The 23560-nt window shown below is 44.0% G+C and overlaps 1 protein-coding gene across 6 annotated transcripts in view; it reads left to right on the forward strand.

The window, feature by feature from the left end:
• NRG1 (neuregulin 1) overlaps positions 1-23560 on the forward strand; it is a 232141-nt gene that overhangs the window by 206960 nt on the left and 1621 nt on the right. For 3 of the 6 annotated variants that reach the window (XM_054032951.1, XM_054032955.1, XM_054032949.1), the window contains 5 exons: positions 5202-5225; positions 11970-12072; positions 15744-15870; positions 16430-16560; positions 17399-17602. In XM_054032951.1, the coding sequence (XP_053888926.1) occupies positions 5202-5225; positions 11970-12072; positions 15744-15870; positions 16430-16560; positions 17399-17602 (589 nt within the window). The remainder of the gene's footprint in view (positions 1-5201; positions 5226-11969; positions 12073-15743; positions 15871-16429; positions 16561-17398; positions 17603-23560) is intronic. The other 3 variants (XM_054032954.1, XM_054032950.1, XM_054032952.1) reach the window with 2 other exon arrangements.

Genomic DNA, 23560 nt, shown 5'->3' on the forward strand with positions numbered 1-23560 from the left:
CCTGAGTATCAGATTTGTAATTATGAATATGAATTTATTATTTTGAAAGCCAAATGTTCTGTGCTTTTAAGAAGTGTTAGAACATTTATTTAAATAAAAGTAGCGCAAAAGCTAAATCACACTTTTCCCAAATTAATTCAAATGGAGACTCAGACATGAACCACAAATTCATTTTTTCCACCCAGAAAACTATATATTTAGGGTTTTTTCTCATTTGTTTTTAATTTTTCTACCTATGCTTGGGATTTTTAAACAAGTCTTTGGGTGCCCAGGCCATGATTTTCAAAAGCACCTAACATCCAGATCCTCAAAACTCCCTGGGGGGATTAGGCACCTACGGATATGGTACATCTACACTGCAAAAAAAAAACCCAGAGGCCGCAAGTCTCAGAGCCCAGGTCAACTGACTCGGGCTTGTGGGTCTTGTACTCCAGAGCTGAAAATAGCAATGTTTACTTCCCACTCGGGCTAGAGCTCTGAAATCCGGCAATGGGGGAGGGTCTCTGAGCCCTGAGCCCAAACATCTACACTGCAATTTTTAGCCCCCACAGCACAACCCCAAGTTAATTCACCCGGACTCTGAGACTCACTGTTGTGGGGCTTTTTTGCTGTGCAGACATACTCCGAGGGACTGAGGAGCACAAGCCTTTTAGAAGTCAATGGAACACCTGTCTTTAAATCACTGAGGTATTTTTGACAACCCCATTGAAATTCAGTGGGTGTAGAGCACCTATCTACCTACCTTGGACTACTTTGAAAATCCAGCCTACTCTATTTTATTCTAGCATTTTCTATATATAATAGATCTGAAGCATAAAGTGGCATTTCTAAAGATGCTACAAATCTTAAAATGACACTTCTGGAAGGAGTCCAGGGAGAGCACATTTCAATGTAACCAGAAAAATCAATAAAGAAGCATTTCTATGACTTTTGTTTTACAGCCAAGCATAGGTCAAGCCATACAATTAAAAAGAGAACTTTGCCTGATCCAAAGAATCATTCTAACATTATATCTGGGGCTGAAAGGCAAGAGCTTATGCTGTACCCCACATACTGAGCAATTGATTTAATTAAGTCTAGTCAGGTAAGCTCATAGAGCAAATGAGATGTTAAACAAAGCAAGCACCAATAGAAAAAAGAAAAAAAATGGGAGCTAGATTGCACCATCCAGTTTCACGCAGAACTCCTCATTGATTTCAAGAGGCACGTTTGCTTTGAAGCGGATGGTTCAACGTGGCTCCATACAAAGACCCTTGGATTAGCTATTAAAATCCTAATGTCATTTTTCTGTCGTTATTATTCAGCTTAAAGGGTGGGATATTTAAAAGCATTGGCCTCGTTCTGCTGCTGCAGTCAGTGGGAGCAGAGCGAAGCCAATGCTGAGTGCTTTTGAAAACCCCATCCTAAATGTACACCGCATACCCCAATGCGAGGTTGAGTAGGTAAGGAGCCCTGGATTTGACCCAGCATATGCCGGTGTTCAAACAAAAATATATCTCTGTAAGAATATTGTACTCCTCATACTGCGCTGAAAAGAGAGGTATTTTTCATAGGTATCTTAGTTAAGGCAACTTCCCCCGTATAAATAGTTTCCTTCCTTTAAGTAGAGGGGAAAACATTGTAGAAGTATTTTACACCACGGAGATTGGCAAGGTCATTTGCTTCCAGCTTCATGAGCATGTTCTATCATGGTTAAAGGGCCTTGCACTGCGACATGACAATTGACAGGTTTCCTGTATTGCAAGATTTACCATCAGGATTGCAAGTGGGCAAAATTTCCTACCATCGTGAGGGAAGGGGAATAAGATGCACAATTTGTTATAAAACTGACAGTTAATGGCTGTTTGTTGCATGTCTGCTATCTCCCAGATCTGGTTCAAGCAGAGACTGGCTGTTTTTTCTAAAAGATCTGCTCTAGGGATTAGTTTGGAGAAGTTCTGTGGCCAGGAGATCAGAGTAGATGATCACATTGGTCCCTTCTGGACTTGGAATCTATGAACCTGTGAAAAATCCGGGGGTCCCTACAGCATCCTTTAATTGAATCTCTAGCGGCAAAACCCAAGTACAATCTACTCTCTTCTTCTGCCATGCCAGGTGGGGAGGGGTTCATTTCTGGAGGTCAGGAGAAGGTCTGAGGGGAACATGTGCAGAACTAGAGTACATATTTTCCCCAGGGATTCAGGTTACATCCACAGTGCTCGGTCAGCATGGAACAGGTAGCTCTAAAGCATAAGCACAGGTAAGCATCTTCTCCTTTTATCCTGTCCCTGGTGGCCTGAGGACCCCAGGCCAGGCGGTCAGTTTAATTGTGAGTCTCTCAGTAGATTGTATGGTACGTCTGCGTGGGGGGGTATATATGATTTGTGTGTATGTGTACATATACACACACTCACATAAAATGCATTAGAGTGGCAGAAGGGACTAAATGTGGGAAAGAAACCTGTCTTCCTGAAGGCAAGACCTGCAATTCACATCATTTATTAAATTTGGTCAATTTTAGCCTTACCAGGCTTGGTGATCATTTTTTTTCATGGTTGAATAATTTATCGTGAAAATTATGAGACTCTTCTGTCATGTAACCTTGAGATTTGTCTGGCCAATAAATTACAGGGGATGATGGGCACGGTTTGATTAAGTTCTGACATACTCTAGTGACAGCTCCAGCTCTCACTGGAATTGCTGATTGCTGTACAGTAACTCCCTCACGTTTCAGTTTTTACACATAAATTATATTTTAGGTTTTGAAATTTACAGTTGGCAGATTTACTCTAAGCTCATATAAAATTCCAAAATAGATCCCTGGCTACAGATGTATTAGACGTTTCCAGGTAAAATTTTCAAAAGTGGTTAGGTTATGTAGGCGCCTAAGTCCTACAGACATTTCATGGTACTCAGGCTCCTAAGTGATTTAGGCGCATTTGAAAATTTTATCCTTCTCATCCCAAGATTAAAGTCAAAGGCCGCATTTTTTTTTCAATCTAAATTGCCTAACCAGTGCTCTGGAGAGTATAAAACAATATGTCGTTTATATGATGGGGAGGATCACTCAAAAATGAACATTTATTGTCTTCTCAAGTTTAAATTAGACTTGGGGTAACATTTTCAAAAATGCCTTAAGAACATACATTTTCAAAAGCAATTTAGGAGTTTAAGTCCCATTGAGATTCAATGGGACCGAGGCTACTAAGTGCCTATGGCCCAGATTTGTAAAGGTATTTAGGCACCTAACTCCCATTAAAATCCATGGGAGCTAGACGCTTAAATACCTATAATAATCTGACCCTAAGTCGCTTTTGAAAATGAGTTTTACCCTCCTAAGTCACTTTTGAAAATTTTACCCTTAAACAATGCGTTTTAAAGTTTGCCCAACATGAAATCACATCCACAATGGTACTTAATTATTTAAAATAATCTTTGTGTTTCTTTTTAAAACACATGGGCAGAAATTCTACAGGAAGCATATTGCATATGGCGAATATGAGACAACAACATGAAATGGGAATGGATACAATGTAATAAACGCTCTATTACATGAAAAGTTTTGGGGTGCTCTGCTTTCTTTTAATCAAAACAAGAGAATGGAGCTCCGAATAGCAAAGATAAATTAGAGTCTTATGCCGTCTAGGATCAGAATGAGCGCTGCATGTTTCCTCAGCATGGTTTCTTTTTAGGGCTTATGGTCAGAGTATGTTCCTCTTTTAAGGACCAATTTCCGCTGAATTATTTGAAAAAGAAGCTGCATGATATGAATGACTTCTATTCAAATTAAATTAGAGCCAGACTAGCAGTTTTACTTAAAAAATAACATAAATACGGTAATATATATGCATGAGCATGTCACTAATTTTATTGAAGATTCAACCAAGCTTTCTATGCAACTAATGTGTATTGTTAGCAGTGTTCACCTAGGCATGTAGTACCGGCTCCTAAGAAAGAAATCTGGATGGATTCCAATTTAGTTAACCCTTAAAATGTTACTGATAGGCAAGGAAAGAATTGTGCACTTCACTTTCCCCAACCTGGGTAAGCTAATTGAATATCTACTTCCGTAGAAAATTAGGGTCAGGTTCTAAATTTCATAATAAACAAAAACATAGGAAGCGAAAGCTAATCTGGTTTAAGTGTCACCCAATGGGAAGATAAATCTATATTTGTTGGATTTGGATGGATAACTTTGTTATGCAACCCAGTTAGCCAAAGCACAGAGTAGTGAAGTCGTGAACCCATTGAAGTCCATTGGAATTTTGCCATTGATGTCAATGGAGCTAGGATTTTATCCAGCATTTTTTAGTTCTACAAAGGGAGGTGGGCTCTATCCAGAAGAGAACAATCTCCTCCACCCATGGAAATTACATGGGTCTCCCAGAATATGCAGCCATGGGAAAATCTGCATTCCCCACTGGTGCTGGCTGTGGAATGCCAGATTAGACCATTGATTTTATCAGAGTGACAGCTCCCCCACCCCCACACACAAACATCCTGCTGCAAGACTGGGTTTTTCCTTTGGACGCATGGCCAGCCATCAAGGGAGGATTCCGCAGGGGCTGCATGGCCTAAGAACAATGGGTCAGATCCTCAGCTAGTGTAAATGGATGTGGAACGCCATTGCCGTCACTGGAGCTGTGCTGATTCAAGGCATCTGAGAAGCTGACGAGGGCCCGTTCTGCTGCAGATATCTGTTCCCATCAAACAAAACAGTAATGGCCGGGATGAAGTTGCCCCTAAATAACAAGAATGGTAGCGTCTCCCACCAGAATCACCGTTTTCAGAAACCAGGGGTAAGCACCCCCTAAATCCTGTCTCCGGCAGGGGTAATTCAGCTCGATGTAAGGACTCCATAGACTATAATAGTCAGTTATTAAAAATAAACTATTTCAAGCGTCAGCCGCTAGCCACATTTCCATTACCTCTCAGTAAGATCGTTAAGGGTTAACTGCTGTGTTCACTGCAGTGTGCCAGTGCAAATGTCATATTCCCATTCTGGTGTGTAACACCTTTAAAACAACTGTTATTGACACGCGAGCTTACAGACGCTTATCTGAGCACTGCCCCATTAACCACACGCCACTCGTCCTGTTTCAATGTGCAGACACAGAACAGCCGTAATATTCATGTGTAATTTGTTTTTGAGTACGGTGTATTGCTCTTTTCTGAAACTTTTTCCCTTTTCTTTCTTTTTTGTCAACTTTCTGCATTGGCAGAGCATCTTGGGATTGAATTTATGGGTATGAACCAATCGTTCCTTTTAGCCTGCAGATTTTAGAGCCTGAGAGATTAAAACCTTTTTTCCCCCTCCTTCAATTTCTAACCAATTTCTTTATGCTTTAGAAGGGATCATACAGCTATAACAATAACCTTTGTTGACATCCTAGTTGTGATTAACTCACTAGAATGTTAATTAACATAGGATACTTTAAATCTCCAGACTTCATATGCATTAGCCTTGAAGTCGCCATACTGGACTTTTCTGCCAAATGGTTTTGAACACTTGTTACATTAGCATTAGTTATGATCTTTTGGTGTGGCTGGGTTTTGGAAACGCCCACTGAATTAATTAAGCAAAGTGGTTAATAGACTGTCTTTAAAAAAAGACAAGAAGATAATATAGCCACTTAAATTCTGCAACAAAATAAGCAATATTGAGCTCAGTTTTCCAAGTAAAATTGAGTGACTAAATCCATATTTAGGTGCCTAAATCAGCACTTAATTGCCTGCAATAGGTATTTAGATACTTGAGAAAGAGTTTACAAGATACTCAAGTTTACAAAATGGGTTCAATCTATCCAATAAGAAATCCAAACTATGCAAGGGCAGAAGCACTGACAATAGGCACCGTTTTCACTCCGGTGCAGTAAATATAAGGATTAGAGCCTGATCTTACCAACCCTTGAAATGAGTAGTCCTTGTTCATGAGACTAATGTTTTGCAGGAGGTGAAACATTTCTTGAACTGGCTGAATTATTAAAATGAAGCTAAATTTGATTTAATTCATTATAATTTGGAATTTCCTAAAGTTCTTTACAAAATATGAACTATACAAATTGTTTTTTTTTTCATTATTTGCAAAAGAGAATTAATTTGGATTACTATTAACATTGCCTGGATTAAATATAATTAATTCATAGCCACGGAAATAGTGTGTGGAATGCTCACCATTATAAATGTGAAGAAAAAAAAAATCAGAGCAAAATATTCTACAAGGGCCGGATTTTTAAAAGGTATTTAGGGGCCTAACTCTCATTGGCACTTAAATACCTTTACAACACTGGCACTAGTACTGTGCTGTAGTAGAAGAAACTCTGTTACTAAAATAATGTCTGGTGAATTATTTGCTAAAATCCCACGCAGACTCACTTGCAGACTTTAGCTCATATACAAACCTCTATAAGGAAAGAGCTTTTTAAAGCACTTCAGACTCCTACTTGAGATATGAGTCTTTCTTTGAAATTTTCACAAATGGCTGATACAGCCCAAACTTAAATTAAATCCATATACATTAGTAATTATGAGTAGTTTAGGGCAATTTGTAATTAATGACACACACATATTTCACTATTATGATTTAAGGGTAATAGTGATTTACATTATCCTAGCATTCTTGAGGAAGAACTAACAAACCTATAAAGGATTTTTTAACAGTCAGTGGGAAAAAACATCTGTAAATTCACATTGCACATATATTTCTCTAAGGACTTTTCCCAAGGCTGTTTTGAACGTCTTCCGCGTTATTTTAAAAAAACACTTCAACACTGTAGTTGTTGTTCTACCAAATATTATTAAATGAATCTGTAAGTGTTATCCCAATCAAACTGATGAATCTGAAAGACAGGTCAGTGTCTCACTGTCACTCCATTCAAGTCAGTGGAGCTACACCAGTTTAACCAGCTGAGGATCTGGCCTGTGTTTGATAAATCTTCACATGTGTTATTGACCAAGAAAGATCTCTGTTGTCCCACGCCCTCTCTCTGAGTGTGACGCTGCACACTGGCTTGAGTAAGCATGGATTGTGGTTCAGAACATTCACAGCTGGTTCTCCCAGCTCTACCTGTGCCATTCTGCAGCTGGCATTGGGGAAACAGGCTTGTGACCTGACCCTTCCCACCCACCCCCTTGGGTGCAGAGACTACAGTTGTGATGGGCCGCTGCTAGTGGGTAGGAAGTCTTTGTGACCTGCTTCGCTGTGAAGAGCCAAGCACTGTCTCTCTTCCCTTCTGCAGTATTTCATTTGCCTGCCTCTCACGCCATACTCCATTTAAATTATGTCAAGAGAAGCAGGTTACACAGATCACAACGGCTGCAGAATGCAAAGCCTGGAGTGTTAAGTGTTTGCTCTCATACAGCTCACATGGGAGAGCTTAGCATGGCCTGTAATATCCAGGACGACGTGCAGCACTAACATTTCTATACAAACACACACTCTATCCAATATGCAAACCATGCGCTGGCTCTGGGAGCTCCCAGTTGAACTTCTCTGCGCCCCTGGAGGCCTTTGTGCCCTAGGGGGACTCACTGCTCAGGAGGGGGTAGGTGGCATTCTAAGGATAGGGCAGCACCCCAAGGGGGTTGGTGTTTTGGGGTATCAATTGTGCTTGGAGTTCCATAGGGGTCCCACTAGCAATGGATTCATGAAATCAGTGAATCCCCCAGCTGCCCTGGCAATGGCCTCTCTCCAGTTGATGGCATGCCCTCTTAGCGGAGGTGACTGCAGGCACAAGGAGCAGCCAGTCCCTTTCCTTCCCCGGCACATATCAGTGCCGTGACATGTGTAACATACTCAAAAGCTGGCTGAATCTAGCCCAGGAATGCACTGCTCTCTTCCCATGGCTGAGCCCACAGGAGGAGAAAATCTCCCCCTCATAGTGCTTGCCCCACATGCTGCCCTCAGCTGGGAGGAGGGTCGCGGCCTCAGGAGAGGCCGGAGTGCAGCCTGGAGACTGCTCAGAGGCAAAACTGTTTCCCAACCATACGGGTCCCAGGGCATCTGGAGAGGGCACTGGCCCCATGTGTGCTGCTGCCTGGAAGCACAGCTCACTGGGCTGGACTCCCTCATTGTAGCTGCATGCTGTGGCCAAGGTGGATAGAAACCAATCCTGGCCCACCATGTCCTCCCGGCTGCAGGCCATGTGTAGAGTAAGTGCTCCTGGTTCTCCTAGCTCATGCTTCTTGGCAGCAATGGGGCTCATTGGGACCTGCCAATAAATGTCTGGGTGGGAATCACGGCAAGGCTTAGCCATATCGGTCTCAGGATAGGCGAGAGACAAGGTGGGGGAGGTAATATCTTGGACCAGCTTCTGTTGGTGAGAGAGACAAGCTACACAGAGCTTTTCCTCAGGCCTGGGAAGAGAACTCAGAGCGCCACAGCTAACTACTCGTTTACCACGAGTAGTTAGCACATATTCTAAGGGACTATTCACGGTGAAGTGGCCCAGATCAGAAGGGAAATTAGTTCTCGAGGCAAGAACGCTGTCACTAAACTAAAGGAGCAGCTCTTCCCTGGCCATCAGACCCACTTCTGCTGCAGTCCTTCAGTTTCCTCCACGTTTAAATTTGGGCCTGGTTCTCATTTACCCTAAGGCCCCTTTACACCACTCAGAATCAGGCTCGTAGAACTTGTCTTGTAGTACCCACAACGCATTGTGCTCCACACCCATGAGGAGGCGGTGGATTGTCAGCACAAAATTCTCTTCATAAACACACACAAACCACCGTGTCCATTTACATGTTGCACATGACAAGACACCACATGACCACCACTGGACACACCAATGTACCTATAACAAGCCTAAACGTCTCTAACACTGTTAGCAAAGCTATCACAGTGCAGAATTTAGTTTCCATTAAATCAGTGTCAATCTGGTGTAACCTCAGTGACGCCTTTGGAGTGAATAGGATTTACACTGATATAACCCTAAGCAGGACTTTTCCAGAGTTATTTAGAATAAAATATATGCTAATGTCTGATAACATGAAACCAGACTTCCAGTTCAAGTCATTTTGAATTTACATTTAATATACTGTATTTAACACCGTTCTCCTGTATGCTGGTTTATTGTGCCCTCACAATACACCATTTGCTTGGCTAACCAATAAGTACTTTCATGGAAGCCTCTAACTAGCCTAGGCTAGGAGTTATGCTGTATGAGAAATCCCTTCGGACTCTGCTTAAACCTTTTTTTCAAGCATTTCTTCACTCTGTTTTTTCTAGTATCAAGCATGCTGTGCCAGGCCTGCAGTTGACTCCTCAACTTATAACCTTGTCTTTCCCTGTATTCCATCTTCTGTCTTTTCCTGTCTGTCATGTTTGTTTTGGGCTTCTTTTTCCCCCTTTTGACTTCCTGTTCTTGGATTTTGAGTTCTTTAATAAATTTTGCAGCATTCTAGTTTTACCACACTGACTTCTTCTTCCCCTCTGTTAATACTCAGTGCTATTAATTTTGTCTGACGGTGTTCATGATCTCTTTACCGGTGTTTTGATTTACAATGAGGTTGGCTTGCAGGAAGTGTTCATTTCATGATAAGGTGCATTGTATCATAGAAACTAAGATACTATTTTTTATTTTGGGAAAATCTCCATTCACACTGAAGCTTGCACTCCATGGTTACCTTACACAATTAGTTTCTGCAAGAGTGGCAGGCCTTAAAGGAAACACAATATCTGAGAAGCTTTTGTGTACACCCTTGCATAGCCACTACCATTCTGCAGTGGGCAGTACATACACAGATACAGGGTTATGCCTCAACAGTCAACCACAACATTTCTTAAATTACTTAAACAGGTTCTCAGGAAATGATTATTTATTTGTAGGTAATGCAAATCTAGGATTGCTACCTAGATGTCAACTAAATTCTCTGAAGTCCCTTTTCCATTTCTAAATAGTAGACTAACTGGCCCACCATATGTTATGAGTATGATGTATCTTTATTACCAGGAAGTTCAGGCTCTCAACCAAAACTCCTGAATTGGCCCTTTCGCAACGTGAAGAATCAGGACCTTCATGGAGACGTAAGTCCAATCCCCACATCCAATCTCACATCCCCTGATGCCTCACTTTCCCCCTTTACTCAGATCATATGACATAGAAAGCCACATGGATCTACTGCCAATCACTATAACATTGAGCCTAGAAATAGACACCAACGCACACATGTTGGTTCCTAAAGCCTTTCTGACAACCCTCACCTTCTTTCCGAGAGCCTCAGTACCATCAGCTAACTTAAAACTATACCAAGCCACGTCTATAGGCCACTCAGAGGTATAACCTTTCCAGGGACAACCAGTCTCCAATGGCGGGAAATTTCTTCCAAATTCCCTCACTGGGTACCAGAGGCAGCCCACGGCATACCAAAGCATGTTGTTAATCCTTTGCTTTAGCCATGTCATAACCAAAGGATATGCTGGGGGAGTTCTGCACTGTCTCACGCTGCCTGCAACTCTGTTGACATTGGTGGGTTTGCAAGGGACATAAGTCAGTGAAGCATTTAGCTCCTGGGTTTAAAGAGACACTAAGGGAGACCAGCATTGCCACAAACCTGTATGAAGGGATCAGAGGGAAGGTCAGTGTCAGGTCAACAGTAAGTTGCTGTGCCTAGCAGTGACTTGCCATGCCCCTAGGTTACTCCTGTGAGGTCAGCGGCAGACTGACAGATCAAGGGCACACCAATTAGAACTGCCCCCCTAGGAAACAGGCCAGCAGATTTCAAATCCCATATCCATTCCACCAGGGCTCGCTGCATTTCTTTTTGTTTGTAAATCTCTCTTATGGCTGTTTCCCCGTTGCTGTCAAGGTTTAAGGCCAAGTTCCTACTGGCGTCACATCACTGTTAGGGCCGCTTTTCTCGATTGCTGTGGGGAATTCTGACTAATTCCGGGGCCAAATTTTTTAAAAAGGTCACCAACCTTGGTGACCATTTCAGTCCCAAAGAGAGGGAAACAGGCCAGATTCACATCGTGTCTTGAGTCAACCCTCAGTTGGGCCCAGATCCGCTCAGTGGGAGTTAGACACTTAAATGACTATGAGGATCTGGGCCTATGTGTCTCCAGTTGAAAGTTCTAAGCATAACATTTCCCTGCTGCAACATACAATTGATGCTTTCGCCAAGTGTGACGGATGACGGAATGTGAAGGCTGAGCCAATCCAAACATGGCTAGTGCTAATGATTTATTTAGAGTGGTGAAATATCTGTGAATGAGATCAGTGAAGTAGAACAGGTTTGCTTCAGCGGGCAAGGCTACTCTCTAGCTAGGACCATTCCTTTAATACAAATCTGGATATGTAAGTAATCACACAGTGTTTCTTTGATACAGTGCATCACTAATAATTGCTACTGCCATATTTTGGGGGAGATAGGCTCAACTGGTGAGCATTATTAGGGACCTCTGACCATTTGTCTCATTTTCATTGGTGATACAAATTCAAGCCAACCTCATGTTACGAATGTCAAAAGATACTCTGAAATTTCTCCTGTAAAGACCACTGAGATATAAATTTGATTTGGGGAGGGGATGTTGGGGGAAGGGGCGACATTGAATGTTAAAATAAGAGAAGAAGAAACAAGCTAAATTTGTTATCTGGGACTTGGAATTAACCTTTATTCCAGCTGTCTTTGCAAGAGCAAAACATCCAAAGCATTTTCAAATCACATTATTACCTTAGTGCATTGTGTTTTTATTTTCAGCAAATGCTGGTATTTTGTCAATTTTAAAAGTCATTTTTTGGATATTGTTCTAGTTAACAATATAAGTATCTTTTTTTCTTTTACTTGTTATGTTTTTTGGCACCCACTAGCCGCTGATATTGTGTTAAGAGATTATGTTCTGATCCTGCAGTAGAGTTTTGCCCAAAGTGCGTGGTGATCATGGGTTTGTGTTACTGTGTGATCCTGTGTGGTGGTATGTAGCATGTCCACTGTCATTTGCTTGAATCGTCAGCCTGCATCTTGTAATCTTCTCTGTTTTTGTCCCTTTCTAGAAGCAGAGGAACTATACCAGAAAAGGGTCTTGACCATAACTGGCATCTGCATTGCCCTCCTTGTAGTTGGCATCATGTGTGTTGTGGCCTACTGCAAAACCAAGTAAACTTTTCTCTTCCTTTTTATCTCTGTGATTATCCCTAAGGGCTTTATACTGCAAACCCGCACATGAATGCTTACTGCCCATTGGACAGTTGTGGGGTGATAGTCAGTGCCTGATTGAAACCTGCCAGAGGCTGGCACTGTTGATTCACACCATTGCTGTATGATGGCCATGTATGTGAGCATGATGATTTCATCATGCAAAGTTAATCTGTGTTTATCTAAATTCGAATGTAAGTGACAAAACTGGAATTAAGTACTGGCAGATACAAATCTCACTCAATAGCAGGTGAAAGTATAGTACTAATTTTATTGTGATATTAGAAATACAATTATATATAATTGTATTTCTAATATCACACCTTGGATGATATCAAAGGGCTTTGCAAACATTAATTTATTAACTAATCCTCCCAATTAGAATGCGAGTCAAACTAACTTTACTGATTTGTTCATTCCTTTTTTTGTCACATGTTCATAATTCCCATGGGAATCATGATGGGACAACAGACCCCAGCTTTATAATAATGTGGTTTTGGGAACTAGAAGTAAAAAGATCAGACTAGTTTGTAAGTATTTGAGGACAAGATCAGTGGCAGTAGGGATTGAATTTGACATTGTTGTAAATATAGACATGTGCTGTTAAATTCTGTAATGTCTCTAAATTATGAGGCTAATGTAAAAAATGTAGGAGCAAGGCCCAGGGAAAGTCAATAGGACTCGTGCTGTCAAATTCTTTTGCTGCTTTTATAAAACTCTTCTAGTTGTACCTACCAAACACCAAAATAAAGTATTGTACGTCTACCACATTTGCACAAAGCAGATGTTCCATTAGATTTACTGTTCTAGGACTTGAGCCAAAGCTCACTGAAACCAGTGGGGTTTGGATCAGGCTTCTAACCTACAGCTTTTTAAATATGCACATCCTAAAGTACCTCTCTAGGATTCACCTAAAGCAGGCTGGAATCCAAACCAGCCCTTGATAATCAGGAGGGGCAGGAGATATTGGGAATTGCTGTCAGTGGCCTGTGAAATATTTTTAAAGCACTTTATGAGTGTGAAAAGGGGTCTGATAGGTTAAACCCTCAAAATATGGCATTTGGGAGATGTACTCCCTCCTCCCCCCTGCTATCTTTAGGAAAACCCCACATGGGTTTGAAAAGAATACGTAAAAAAAGAAAGATCTAGAAATGCGTGGGCATCTTTGCAAATGACACTGCTGATGGAGTGTGAAGATGACATCTAACAGTGAATCTTTAATTCCAAAGTGTTCTATCTGCACAGCAATTAAATTAATGAAGAGACGTCGCAGAACGAAGGATGTGCACATTAGGATTCCCATTACTCTTTCCTCTCAGCTTTCTTTTGCAATTTCTTTTTAGTTAATGTCCTTTAAATGCAAGAAGAATGACACATTTGCATTATTACTGAATGTGAAAAGTAGCATAGACTCATAGGGACCTATTCCCACATGGTGCAAATTGGCAGAATTCCATTGACTTCAGCGGAGCTATGCCATTTATACCAGCTAAGAATCTGACCCATAAATTATGAATCTAAGCCTGTTTAGGACCCACCGACACTACAAATACAGCTGAGTCAGGGATCCTAGTTACCACACAGCTATCCACTAATATGGTTCCAGGTTCTAGCGTAGATGTGACCTGAATCATGTTCCCTAACTTGCCTTAAGTCTTGTGCATTGCAATTGTGTAGTAATCATATCTCCTGACTCTGCTGTATTTGTAGTGCACCCAGGCAACCTATGCTACATCTTGGCCTCACTGGTGCAGGAGGAGTGGAAATCAGTGGTTTTCAACCTGTGGTCCGTGGTCCCCTATGTCTAAGATTTCCAAAGGGGTCTGCACATCCGTTGGAAATTTTTTTAGGGGGCCGCAAATGACAAAAAGGTTGAAAACCACTGCACTAAATTATAACAAAAACCAAAATGTGCCTCCAGTAATTCATGCAAAAATTATAAAATGCACAGTATTGAGTAATTCATTCTTTGCATTCAAGCTTCCTTGAGCGCAGCATCTTTGAAGAAGCTTCAGCTTCTTATTTTCCTTTTTTGGCAAGCCTGGAATATCCTCCCTTGAGTTCTGAAAAGGGCTGAAAATATCATGGTTATATCCTGCAGTATCTTATCCTGCTAAAATATCTACACTTCTGAAGACAGCTTGGGGTCCTATAGATGCTATAGGCAAGACCCTATATATTCTGCAGTAAACTGGATCTGAATTTTACACTCAATTCCCTGGGTTCTGCAGCACTATTGCGGAAATTCTGCAGTACCTTCAAACAAATCTGGAGGATATTTTTAAATTAAGTATGAAATTGAATAACATAGTTGTAATACTGTAGTCCTGATACATTTTATACTGCAGTTTCAGTCTTTAGTGTGCTATAGATTTTGGTACTGGCAGCTTGTTTTAAGCCCACACAAGTGTTCATAGAAGGTTTAGCAGCTGAGCAGGGGACATCGAGGTTGTGGTCTAAGAAGAGGAGTCCGAGGCATTTTGAGATTGTGGCAGAAACACAATAGTTGGATGTTTTTGTCAAAATAGCAGTGAACCTATTAACAGTGTTGACGTCAATGTGACAATCACTAGGTTTCAGAGTTAACATGCCATTTACATGAATGAGGCAGTTCACAGAGCTGTCAGGGTGTCTGCACACTTCGGCCAACCTCACTTCATCAGTTAGCACTTCATTAATATTTTCAAGATTTCCTCTGCAACCTTAAAGACACTAAATATGTTTTTACATGAAAGCTTGAATTGTAGAGCACAGTTCTGTGGTAGGGGGGAAAATTCCATGGCAAATTCTGTAGATGCACTGTCACCGAACACGCAGTATGAAACATTGGGCTAGAGAAAAGTCATCATAGTAACACGTTGCTAGCTGCAAGGCTGGCAGAAGAGGTACAGGACTGGAGGGCTCCTGGTGAGCAGCCACTGCAAGATGCAGGGTGGTATTTGCACAGGATCGGCTGCTGCTGCCAGTGCAAAGCATCAGCTGTTGTTTGCAACATGGGTGCTCCCTGACTCGGATCCTAGACCCATAGGACCAGTGTGTTACAGATGAATAGTTTCCTGCATGTCCATCCAGCCCATGCTATTAAGTACGTAAGCAGTCTGCATGATACCAGATTGCATTTACATGCACAAGCAAAGGCAGAAGCATGTCCACTGTGTTTTGTGCTTTGATTGTGTAGTGATGAGGAATGGCAGCTCAGTACAGTAGAAGGAAACCAAGCTATATATAAGTCAGTGGACTGTCAGATCCAGAATGTCACCTGGAATCATAGAATATTAGGGTTGGAAGGGACCTCAGGAGGTCATCTAGTCCATCCCCCTGCTCAAAGCAGGACCAATTCCCAACTAATTCCCAACCTAGTCAATCTGATCTTCAGAGGAGAACTGCTTCTGAAATGGAGTAAGTTTTGGAAGTAGATCTCCTCCTCTCCCACCTTTCCCTGGCTTTTGCAACTCCCTTCACTCCCACACACACGTTCCACAGCTCTGCCAGTGCTTATAACCCTGATATTAGGAATTGCTCAGAGACTCTCCACAATGGGCAAGGGTTGACAATAAAGTGGTTCTATTGTGCTGGATGGTGCAGCTGTCTTTCTTTTGTCTAATAAAACCATTTCCCTCTTTCACACACAGGAAGCAACGGAAAAAGTTGCATGATCGTCTTAGGCAGAGCCTGCGCTCTGAGCAGAACAACATGGTGAACATGGCCAATGGGCCCCACCATCCCAATCCACCGCCCGAAAACGTCCAGCTAGTAAATGTAGGTAGCCACTGCATTTATCTGAGGGCTTTTCAACTGCTAGCTGTTAAAAATTAATGATCAGGGTTTCCAGGAATTGGGATTTCTCCACCAAGAAATGATTAGAAACTTTTAAAGAAATGATTCTAATGTACAGTAAATTCAGAGCATTTTCATGTACAGCCATTTCAGAAGAACATTGGATATCAGTCACTAGCTTGCTCTGGATCGAAGGCTGAGATGTTAGAATACCAGCCTTAGCAGAAGAAACTCAGAGCTCATAGCCACAGTACTTTAAGGAAGCATGTCTTTGGAGATGTTTCTCTACATATAATGTATCAAGTGGATAGTTAATCTTGCTAGTGTGGATAGCCTAAGTGGTGGATCACGATGCTTTTTGTTTTGTAGTCACCAGGTTATGAACAAACCCATTTTCTTGTTCTTCAAGCCACCAAAGGCTGGTGAATGTTGCAGGGGTAATGCTCACCCAGGGCCCAAAATGAATATCTAAACAAAATGTGTGTGTGCAGATGTGCTGGACGTTCCCCTGTGTAAACCTGAGATACCTCTGTTTCTTCAGCAGTATGTATCTAAAAATGTAATATCCAGTGAACACGTCATTGAGAGAGAGACAGAGACGTCGTTTTCCACAAGTCACTACACCTCGACAACGCATCACTCCACCACTGTCACCCAGACGCCCAGCCATAGGTAACAGAATGAGAAAACAAACCTCCCTGCCTAAGGAGAAACGGGTGTTGGATGTCAGTTCTGCCACCATTGCCTAAAGCAGATGCATAAAAATGCACTGGTCATGGGGTTTTAATCTAAAGATGTATGGTACTTGACATCCTGCCACTGAAACTAATTATCTTCCTGGGAGCTTCCCAAGAGCCCTAATGATTGTGTGGAGTTCCATTACTGGTACTGTGAATTTTAATATACACAAATTGTTGAATTGGGGAGATACTGTGTGTTGTTGGAGATACTATGAGATCACGTAGTATGGTTCTGGCTCGGGTTCTCAAACTTCATTGCAGTGTGACCCCCCCCCCCTGATAAAAATTACTACACAACCCCAGGAGGGAGGACCAAAGCCTGAGCCCAACTGAGCCCTGCTGCCCCAGCCCAAGGGGACCTGTAGCCTGACCCCCACCGCCGGGGCTGAAGCCAAAGCCTGAACCCCACCACTCACGGTCCCCAGCAAGACCAACACCAGCCCTGGTGACCTCATTAAAACAGGTCCCGCTGGGGTCCCAATCCACAGTTTGAGAAGCCCTGCTAATGACTGGAAAACTCTTTTCCACCCCTAACTTAACCACCCGCTGATAGTCACAAAAATAAAACCATCTTGTCATTTGTAGGATGGCAGAATTCACGCCAACTAGGGTCTTCAATTGCCATAAACTGGTATGAGTTTAACAGGCATATCCCGAGCTGCATGTAGCCCTTACTCTCCCATTGTTAAACTTCAGTTAGTTTGCTTTCTCCCGTTCTGAATTTAAAATAAAAGCCCTTTCTCTCCTCTTTTCCCCCTCCCCTCCGTCAGTTGGAGTAACGGTCAGACGGACAGCATTATCTCAGAAAGCCACTCGGTGCTTGTAAGTTCTTCTGTAGAGAACAGCAGGCACACGAGCCCAGCAGGGCCCAGAGGACGTCTCAGCGGCATAGGAGGTCCACGAGATTGCAACAGCTTCCTGAGGCATGCAAGAGAGACCCCTGACTCCTACCGAGATTCGCCTCACAGCGAAAGGTACGACAAGAAATTCATTTTGCTCCCTCTAACTGCCAGGGCAAGGTGGGCTTGAAGAGATTCAGAGTGAATCCTCGTGCCTGGGGACCAGAGAGAAAATTCTGTTTCTTTAGGAAATGCTCCTCCTCCTTCATAAATGTGCCAAGCAGTGCCCCATTAATCTCTCAAATATGTTTCTTCCCTTCCTTCCTCCTCTGGTCCTGGCTCATGGCTACTGGGCAGACGCTCACATACGGACATTTGCCAGAGGTTTCCACTGCATATGAAGCTAGGAAAGGAGCTCAAAGGGGAACCTTTTGCTTAGTTCTGTTTCTCAGTTGCTTCCTGCATCCAAGTAAGGCAGCCTCTGGAGTTTATCAGAGACAAAAGAGGAAGATAAAGAGGATTGATTGATCCACGGGGAGAGAGATTTTTCAAAAGCACCGATGTACCTTAGGAGCACAAGCCCCTTTGTCTTTCAGTGGGATTTCTGCTCCTACACCCCTTAAGTGCTTTTGAAAATCCCCCCCCCCAGGTGTGTTTGCAAGTAAAAGCAAGACTAGAACTGAAACTGGGTAGGATGACTGACACTACTGGAGCATCAGTACAGATAGCAGCAGCCTATGTGCACAGGAGAGATACAGGCAAAAGGGAAAAATGAACAAATATTTACAATACCTGGGAAGTGCTGTCGTTCTTGTCGTTATTATGGAAGCACAGGAGAGCCCCATTCAGGATCTTTGGTGAGGCACTGCACAGTACAAACGTACAGAGACAGGGTCCCTGCCTCCAGGAGCTTACAATTGGAAAGGACGAGTGGCATATGAAGGAGTGGGGGAGGGGCATACTGTCAAATACAAACCATTTCTTTATACTTTGTTGTGTTTGCAACTTTTAAAAATAATTATAAATACATTAAGGTAGCACCAGTTATCCCCGTCTGCCCTTTAAGCCCTCATTGATGGCCCTAACTTAACGCTGAGTGTGATCATAGAGTTCTGTGGGTTAGGATACAAGAAAAATGAGAACAAAACATTCCTAGACCAACTCTCTGAGTGTTGTGAATTCACAGGGGGATGGGGGTTAACTGCCTGTCTGTGGTAGCATAAATACTGCCAGATAAGCATAATCACAGAAGCTCTTGAGTTGTGCAGGAGACACTTTCATGATTCAAAAAGTAGCATGTGCAAATGACAGCAGAAGGCAACTATCTTGCATTGGTTCTTACAGATCTTGAGGAGCTGGTTAAGAAAGAGAAGCTTGAATAACAGGCATGAGCTCTATGAATGTAGCATGTAGGAATGCAAAACAGAGCTAATGCTGTGTCATGACTAGCTGTCGAATTATTGTGAAAAAACTGCCTGTCATTTTACTCTGGAATTTAGCTTTCAAGAAATGCAGCGTCTAGCAACTCCCAGCTATAGCCCTGACCCAGCAGAGCACTTAAGCACATGCTTAACTTTAATCATGTGAGTAGTCCTGTTAATATTGATGGGCTCAATCCAGTATAAAGTTAAGCATGTTGTGATGGGTTCAACTTACTGCTGTGGTGCCTCCTGCTGGCCGTCCTGGGAATTAGCTTGGGGTTGCCAGTGCACCCTCCTCAGGTGGTGTCTTGCCCGTCGTCACTCCTGTCTCCGCGTCCAGGACCCGCGTCGCTCCCTGACCACATCGTCCTCTTCCAGTCGGCTCTTTCCTCCCTTCCGGGGGACCAACAGACCTCAATCCAACCTGCCTCAGTGGCAGTCTGCAGTCCAGGTTCTAGACACTCATCTCAGTGGCAGTCTGCAGTCCAGGTTCTAGACACTCATCTCAGTGGCAGTCTGCAGTCCAGGTTCTAGACACTCATCTCAGTGGCAGACTGCAGTCTAGGTTCTAGACACTCATCTCAGTGGCAGACTGCAGTCCATGTACTGGCCACTTCGCTAAGTGGCCAGTGGAGGAAAGAGGGAGGAGCCTGGGCCTGCCCGCTGACCCAGGGACCCTATAGCTGGCAGCCACGTACTGCCCCTGCTCCAACTCCGCCATCTCCTTCCGTGGGCCACTTCCCCACAGCCCCAGCACCTCCTCTGCCCTTGTATCAGGGCCTCAGTCTGGCAGCCGTCAGCCTGGAGCTTCGCCTACTCTGCTGTCCCTGCCCAGCACTGCTCTGTCCATGGTGCTCCAGCCTTCTAAGCAGCCAGTCTTCCTCCCGCAAACTCCAGGGAGTGACTGCCCCCTCCTCTGCTCAGCAGCCCCTTCTTATGTATCATTAGTATAGCATATTTCATCTTCTGGGTGAGAAGAGAGGATGTTGTAGGCACTGCCCTTCTGGAGTGTCTATGTTACCCTGGGCAGCATTTTGACACATTAGCAGTCTTTTCAGGTATATAGCTCTTCATTCTAACAAGGAGACAGAGGGCACCGCATCTCCAGTATTGCATTTCCTCCAAATAACATTCCAGGGGGAAATACAGGCTGCATTTTTACAATAAATCACCAGTCAGTTATGGCCCAAACCTGTGCTTGATGTGCAGGGCTGGCTCTGGCTTTTTTGCCGCCCCAGGCAAAAAAGCCTCCCGCCGCCCCCCCCCCATCCCCCACCCCCGAGCGTGGCAGGGGAGGGCGCCGAGCCCGGCCGCGGGCCGCTCTCCCCAACCGGCCAGAGCGCCAGGGGGAGGGCGGAGTGCCCGCCATGGCTCTGCTCTCCCCGGCGGCCAGAGCGCTGGGGGGAGGGTGGCGAGCCCGCCGTGGCTCCGCTCTCCCCGGCGGCCAGAGTGCCAGGGGAGGGCGGCGAGCCCGCCGCGGCTCCGCTCTCACCGGCGGCCGGAGCCGGAGCACCGCACCGCGCTGCCCCCCTCCAGGTGCCGCCCCAAGCACAAGCTTGGTGGGCTGATGCCTGGAGCCGGCCCTGTTGACGTGACCATGAACCCTGGGTGTTAAATTAGGCCTCATCTATCTTCAGCCTGCAGGAAATAAATGGCAAATTATTTCTGGAAGATGGGGGGGGGAGAGAGACTCTAGATTACAGCTGAATTGGAACCATAAAAGAACCTGTTAAAATAAAAATGCAGATTCCCTTCTCCTCTAAGACTTTGGTGCGCAGGGAGTTAGTGAGACAAGAATATATTCCTTCAAGGCTTTGATCTCTACAGTTAACCTGAGTCACATCTTAATTTTACTTTAAAAGCTAAATAAAGGTTGAGGACCAGCTCCTCAGCTACTGCACATTGGCCTGGCTCCATTGAAGTCCATGGAGCGACACCAGTTTACACCTGCTGGGCACCCACCTCGTAGTCAGTAGAACATATGCTGCATCTCACACCGGAGAAGCTTGTAGAAACCATCTCCGTGGCTGACCTAAGACCTGGTCTACACACTGTGATACAGCAGGGCCAGGGAGCAGCAGGAGAGTTTTAGATGGGAGGTATATAAACCCTAGGATGATCAAGACCTTATTCCCTGTGGACCAGGGAAAGGTTACCACAGGGTAATTGGAGTACCTGGAGCCAATTAAGGCCCCGCCCAAGACCTAATAAAAACAACCCTGCTTCAGTCAGACAGAGAGAGGGAAGGAGAGCTGACTAGAGTTTGGAGGAGTATTGCTGTTAGCCAGAGGACCAGGGGAAGGGAAACCCTGCCCAAGCAGAGCAGAGGGACTCCCCTGGCACAGAGGACTGAGGGAAACCCTACCCAAGGAGAGAGAGAGTAAGCAGCCCGCAAAGCTGAAGGGGCTGGGACCCGGGGTAGGAGAGCAGACCTGGGTCCCTTCTCCGCTCCCCTCTCTCTGTCCCATCGAGACACTAGCAGAGCCCATAATGCCCTGGAATAGGGGCAAGGGGCGGCACCCTGACCCACCACACCAAGAAAAAGCACAGGACCCACCACAGTAGCATTGGCCATTTGCCACAACACAAAGTGATTTGTATTGGTTTCATTAAACCAATTTGCATCTCTGTGTGTGGATCCTCTTATATCAGTTTAAACCTGGATTCTATCCGTTTAGTTTATGTCGGTAAATTTACAGGCGCACACTAAACAGATGCACCCAGTTTTAAACCGGTATAAGTGTCATGGGAACATATGCCATAGGGCTGGAAAGGACCTCCTGAGTCTTCAAGGCCAGTCCCCTGCTGTGACAGGAAACTCCATCATATAATCCCATTCACAAATGTATCACGCTCCATCCAGGTATGTCTCTATGTGTGCATCAATACACAACACTGGACCAGTTTCACTACACCAAATGAAGTGAAACTTCCTGTCAGCAGCAGTTGTTGGGCAGAAGCTTCTATCCCTTGAGCACCAGCTATAGAAAGATTTGAATAGATCAGAGAGCTCCTGAATATAAGGAAAAAGAGGGAATGATTTTATTCTGTTATTTGACACACAGACCTATTCGTTCCTCTCTGGTCTCATGGTGGCCATCTTGATTCATTGCCACAAATGATTACAGCTGTCACTTTTTTCCTAGAAACAAAGGGTAGATGTAAATCAGCAGAGCGCCACTGAAAGCCGTGGAGCTACACCAGTTTACAACAGCTGAGAGTCTAACCCAATTTCCCCTCTTTCCAATTAACCTGCTGTGTTTAATCAAGGGGAATATGCAGAACTGAGTCATGCTTTGGATGACAATTTTGGCTTTAGACTGATTTTGATAATTTCAGACTCAGATAACTATTCACCAATTAAAAATAAAATGCACTTATCAGCAGTAGGCCTACAACTTGTATTAGTGGGTTTGTGCGAGACGTACCGCTTGGGTGTGTCTTAAATTTGGATCCAACTGAAATTCAAGCAGGTGAAGTTCAGGGGAAGGGAAAACAGGCAAAACCAAACAATGTAAAATGTCGTGCTGTGCACTGTGCCTTTGATCAGGCATTTTGAGCCAGCTCCTCAGCTGGGGTGAATTAGCCTGGCTTCCCTGAGGGCAGGGGAAGGACACTGATTTACACCGACAGAGGATTTGGCCCTTTGTCTTTCTTGTTTGACCGTCAGTAGGACTTTCGTTTTAAAGGACGGCTGCCTACCTGGAAGCTTAGCTCCATTTATAAAAATCACCTTCAACTGCTAACCTTCCCCAGAAAGATACCAAGGGACTCTGAGTAAATTCTCTAGAGGGGCCATTAACATTGAGCCAAAGCGTCCTTTGTGTCGGCTCTTGTTTCCACACAGGGGACAGGAAATGCTCTGTGTTTTGATTTCTGAAGCTGTTGCCGGATCATTGTGTCAAGGGGCTGGCTCCTCATGCCCCCATAGAACTGGCAAGGAGATTGTGTGCAGGGGGGGGAAGGTGTGTCCTGGAAAAAGACCTTATAAGGATCATATTCCACGTAAGGAACAGCTGCCATTTTAAAACGCTATTTTACGCATTTAAAAGCCAGCTCAGTGCTATAAGACAGGAATTACAGTGTGGAATGGTTTCTCCAGGGGTCAGCACCCAGATGCTTCCACTGAACAAAGTGGAGATTCCTGATCATTTTTGAAACCCAGGCCCGATATATTTTAACATTAGGGGTCCACCTAAGTCCTCTGGTTCCAATTCTGTAAAGTGAGTGAGTAAAGGTGGCACAATCTGCCCCTCTGTTTTTCCCAGAGGTATGCAGGCTCAAGCTTCAGATAGCCTCAGCTCTGCTGATTTTAGTTCTTTATCCCTGCTCATTCCCTCAAGTCCCAGACACGGGGCAAATGTTGCCTGGAAGAACAAGCACTGTAGTTTTTATAAACCACTTGCAACTGCATTGTGTTTCTTTCATCTCCTGCTCCTTAACTCCCATCACTGGACTCACCAAAGAACTGAAAATACTTCCCCCGCTCTTCCAATAGCCCTACACTTCTGGTTTCATCAAATTCATCTCCTCCCTCGATTTTCCCCATAAGCACAAAAGCATTCTAGACTAACATCCCATGTGGCTAATAACACTGGGAATGTCTGTCTGTCCGGTGCATTGATTATGGGAGCATTGACAGAGGCTGCTGCATTTTTCAGTGATGGCCTAA

This window comes from Malaclemys terrapin, chromosome 6 (assembly GCF_027887155.1).
Source record: "Malaclemys terrapin pileata isolate rMalTer1 chromosome 6, rMalTer1.hap1, whole genome shotgun sequence".
NCBI classification, from domain to species: Eukaryota; Metazoa; Chordata; order Testudines; family Emydidae; genus Malaclemys; species Malaclemys terrapin.